Source organism: Buceros rhinoceros, unplaced genomic scaffold (assembly GCF_000710305.1).
Source record: "Buceros rhinoceros silvestris isolate BGI_N320 unplaced genomic scaffold, ASM71030v1 scaffold36030, whole genome shotgun sequence".
NCBI lineage: Eukaryota > Metazoa > Chordata > Aves > Bucerotiformes > Bucerotidae > Buceros > Buceros rhinoceros.
This window is the reverse complement of record NW_010388451.1, coordinates 46,504-50,649: the sequence shown is the minus strand read 5'-3', so window position 1 is coordinate 50,649 and position 4,146 is coordinate 46,504. Positions and strand designations below refer to the sequence as shown.

The 4,146-nt window shown below is 40.7% G+C and overlaps 1 protein-coding gene across 1 annotated transcript in view; it reads left to right on the top strand.

Moving 5' to 3' along the window:
- Positions 1-288: 288 nt before the first annotated feature.
- Positions 289-4,146, top strand: part of LAMA4 (laminin, alpha 4) — a gene marked incomplete at its 5' end in the record, with an annotated part of 44,648 nt that continues 40,790 nt past the window's right edge. The window contains 2 exons of the mRNA XM_010145961.1: positions 289-482; positions 2,353-2,469. Coding sequence (XP_010144263.1) covers positions 289-482; positions 2,353-2,469 — 311 coding nt within the window. The remainder of the gene's footprint in view (positions 483-2,352; positions 2,470-4,146) is intronic.

Below are 4,146 nucleotides of genomic sequence, written 5' to 3'. Positions count from 1 at the left end.
CAATGAAAAACAAATGAAGAGTGAGCAAACCTAATTTCTTTTAGGAAAAGCTGTTTGAGAGGGGGAATCAATAGGATTAAAAGGAGATACTAAAATGAGAGGCATCTTTCCTTCTCAAAAAAGGAGGGGAAATTACAGTCTAGGTATATGATCTCTCAAGTGAGATTATAACAAACCTGTTTTACTGTCGCCTGCTTTACTCAATAGCAACAGAAATTGTTGCGTAGGTGAGTTTTGACAGAAATCTGAGCTTTGGATTAACCAGTGGCACCTGATATTTTCCCCCAGTGCTACAGCAAGTTGAAGAATTCCATGAGAGGTACAATGACACGAGGTCTCTAGTATCTGACGTGCTGGAGCAGCTCAGAGAAGAGAATGTGAAGCTGTCAGACCTGGAGGAGGCATTAGACCAGGCGCTGGACTATGTTATGCAAACAGAGGATATAAATAACGAAAACACAGCCAGCCTTCAAAGTCTTGAGGTACTGTGCAGTACATTTATCACAACTGTTGTCTGTGAACACTCCATCTCGGCTTGCGCTTACCGTAGTATGTTGCAAACAATTTAGATTCTGGAATCACGACACCAAATAAGAATTTCTCGGACCACTCAGCTGGATGAGTTTGACTCTCTAGTTCTATGAAACAAGTTGTGGAAGTGCAAGGTACTATTCTTTATCCATGGAGTGACAATAAATGACAAGTTCTGGCATAGTATATCTCAGCAGGCCAAGGAAGAGATGGATACTAACTACTTCTGTTAAACCAGAAAAGCCTAATGCCTAAACCCAAGAAGCTTAAGATTCCGTGCAGCATGGCTGCTGTAAATACTATGGTGGGATTGTTTCACTCGTTATGTACCGATTTACAATATGGAAGGACTTCACGCTCACAAAAGTAATTATATTCCATTAAAACCATCTCTTGTAAGGACGCTGCATTGCATTCATGCCCTGGGCTGAGTGTATTCATACTCTCCCATCCAAATTTCTCTCTGGTCCTCCTCGAACAAAATGCATCCCCATTTTTTCAGGAAGAGCAGACAAATGTCCTGGCATCTTCAAGCACAAATACATTCTCTAAGTCCTTCACAACAGATACCTCGAAACTGGGTTCCCTGCTTGCTGGGTGTAGCTATAAAGCTCCATCAGTTTCCCCTTATGCTCTGTTCAAATGAATAGTTTTAGAAATTTGAACAAAGTAATGACTCCAGAGGAGAGCTCAGAGGAGACCTGTCCCCACGGAAGGGGGGCGTGTTCGCCTGTAAGTGGTGGTATTAGGTTCAAATCCCATCTGGCTGACGAGGAAATTGATGTTTCAGGTCGCTTATCCCAGAAAAGCGGTCAATTCATCAGCCATACAAAAAGACTGGTTCTTCTCCTGCCAGTAGTTGTGTGACTTTTCCTCTGTTTTCTTCAGTTTCCTTTAAGGGATGCAAAACCAGAATGTCTCACCAAAAACTTTTCTCTTCATTTATTTTTTCAGCAAGGAAAAAAATGACAAAGAGAACAAATCGGGACAATTTGAAGAGAACGGTTTTCATTTCAATGACTGAAATTGTTTGGATGATGGAGAAGAGGGATTCAGGGAGCAATTTCATTATTTCAAGAATGATCCTGCAAATTGAAGCCAACCTCTGGCTTTCACAGCATCAGTGGCTGAGTTTTGAGGTCTTAGATTTGCAGCGCTAGAAGTTCAGACTGATATGGAAGGTCAATTCAGTAGAGAAATCAGGCGTGCTGCTGTGCTCACGCATTCTTCTACAAGCAGCTTGGCATCCTCACGTACAAAGCCTCCTCTGTTGTCCCACTGTTTTATAATTACAGTGCCAAGCTGCAGTTCATTTCACATTCATGAGCAAAGCTTGAAGTATGTAGTCGCAATTTTTCACTGTTTTTAACCAGTGGGATGTTCATTATTCCTCACAACAAAAGCAGATGCTGTATAGAAGAGGTCGTTCACGTTAGTTTTACTACTGATAAGGAAAAGGGATCGCTGTGTTATAGGTTTTAAAAAATCTCCAGAAAAACACTAGTCTCCAGGCCCCTATGAAAAATCCATATTCAGTTTGTCTCTGCTGGCAGTCCACTGAATAATGCTTCACCCCAGTAATTGTTTATTCTATAATATAAAATGAAATTCATAAATTAAAAAAAAATTTCTATCACAAAGACAAGAAAATGCAAAGGATCACGTTATAATATGCAGCTTAGACCTCAAATTTGTCTAAAATCTATTTAGTTCACCATCTTTTGAATTAACTGTAATAAATTTAACAAAAATGGTGACACTGTATTTCAGCAATGCATAGATGGTTTAGGATGTGATTTGATTTCAATTCATTTTTTGTAGAAACAACATCAGAAAGTACAAGAGCAAACAGATGAAGTGAACAGCAGCCTGCTCAGTGCCACAACTATTTTGGTGGGACCACAAAAGGTCAACTCCGAGTTAAGTGAGGTAATAAAGGTAGGTGCCTCAGTGACCTGCTTAAATTATATGCCCTGATTTTTTTTAAGCTTTTTTTAATATTCCCTCAAAAAAGTCTAAGTCCTCCTGGATTAAAAGCTCTGTAATTACATTTTTCTGCCTCAGAAAAACGATCATTTTATAAGTTCACGTACTGTAGGCAGAGTTGAATGAAGGAATTTGCCGTAGAGTTCTCAATCGTTTAATTATATGCCCAAAGATGCCCTGGTGAAACACTGCAGTATATGCCAAATTCCTTTCCTCATGCCTGAAAGTGAGAATAGGAGAAGGCTAAAGATCACAGATATCAGTTGTTAGAACCAGCCACTGTCAGAGTGTGAACACATATTGGCTGCTAGAAATCCTCTCCTGGAAGTGTAGACCAGTACCCCGTGTTTTGAACGAGACAAGGTGTTGTAGGAAATGTTTAGAAATGTTAGGGGTTGGTTTGGACTGCTTATGAAAAAATGACAAAAATAAAACTGAGATTTTGTTAAGTCAAATATTTTCCCAAGCTGCTTTTTTTCCCATGTTTTATTTCAAAGTTTTGATATAATTTAAGACAAATGAAAATTCTCCACAAACATTCATTTTCATCATAGTTGCCTACTTTTTTTTAGTGCAGAAGCAAATGTCAGAAGTCATTAACTTTTCTCTGAGAAACTAGTTTAAAACAGGAAGACGACAGCTTGCTTTATAACCATCCCTGAGTTATCAAGCAGTACGTTTTTTACGTCTTCCGTCTTTTGTGCAAAACAAATTCGTGCAGTTTATAATTTTGAGTCCTCCACTCCTGTGGTTAAGTTTACACACAGGGGACACTGCAGGGAAGGAAGTAGTACACAGTCATCATATATCTTCCTCCCCTTCAGCAATAAGTATTTTCACGCTTCGCTCGTTCATCCTTTTTCTCTCTTTCTGTTTCATCCTTTCTTCATCTATTTTGAGGCCACCTTTACAATCCTCAAGCTTACCAGCAAGCTTGTGTATTGGAGAGAAGGTGAATGCAGGTCCGCTTGGTCTTTGCCACAAGCGTTTCATGTGAGGAAGAAGTATGGCTGAGGCACGGGGGTACTACTTCTCCCTGCCCATACGTACCGATAGGCAATATTGAGGTGGATTGATTTAAAAATCAGGCTCACCCAAGATGCCTCTGTGCAAGGAGACAAAACCAGGCCAGGGCCCATTTTCCACAACGTGGCACAGCTCACAGCCATCCAGCTAAGGTCTGTGCCCCTCTCCAGCAACTGCCAAATTGTCCCCGGGGCACAGACCTGCCCCATGCTATCCCCCAAGGTTTGGGAGAGTGGCAGCTGGCCAGAGCCTAAACAGTGCCGAGGCCCATGCAGAAATGGGGTGATGCATAAGCCCATCCACCACAGCACCGGTTGCTTTACTTGTATAAACACCATGTAAAAGTCTTGAAAAAGCAATATCTGGCCTGTAGCCTTCAAAGAGCAGAAGAAAAAAATAAATTATGGGTTCCACCTCCCCGTTTAAGAAGAACCGCAATAAGGGGATTTTTCCAGAGACCTGGTTTAATTAGTTCACCTATTAGCACCAAAGGTCATCACTGGCACCATTCTGGAGCAAACATAAAGCATTGTAAGGCACTTCCCAACTACCTTTCTTTCGTATTTTACACATATCTCTTGAATACCTTTTTAAGGCATTCCT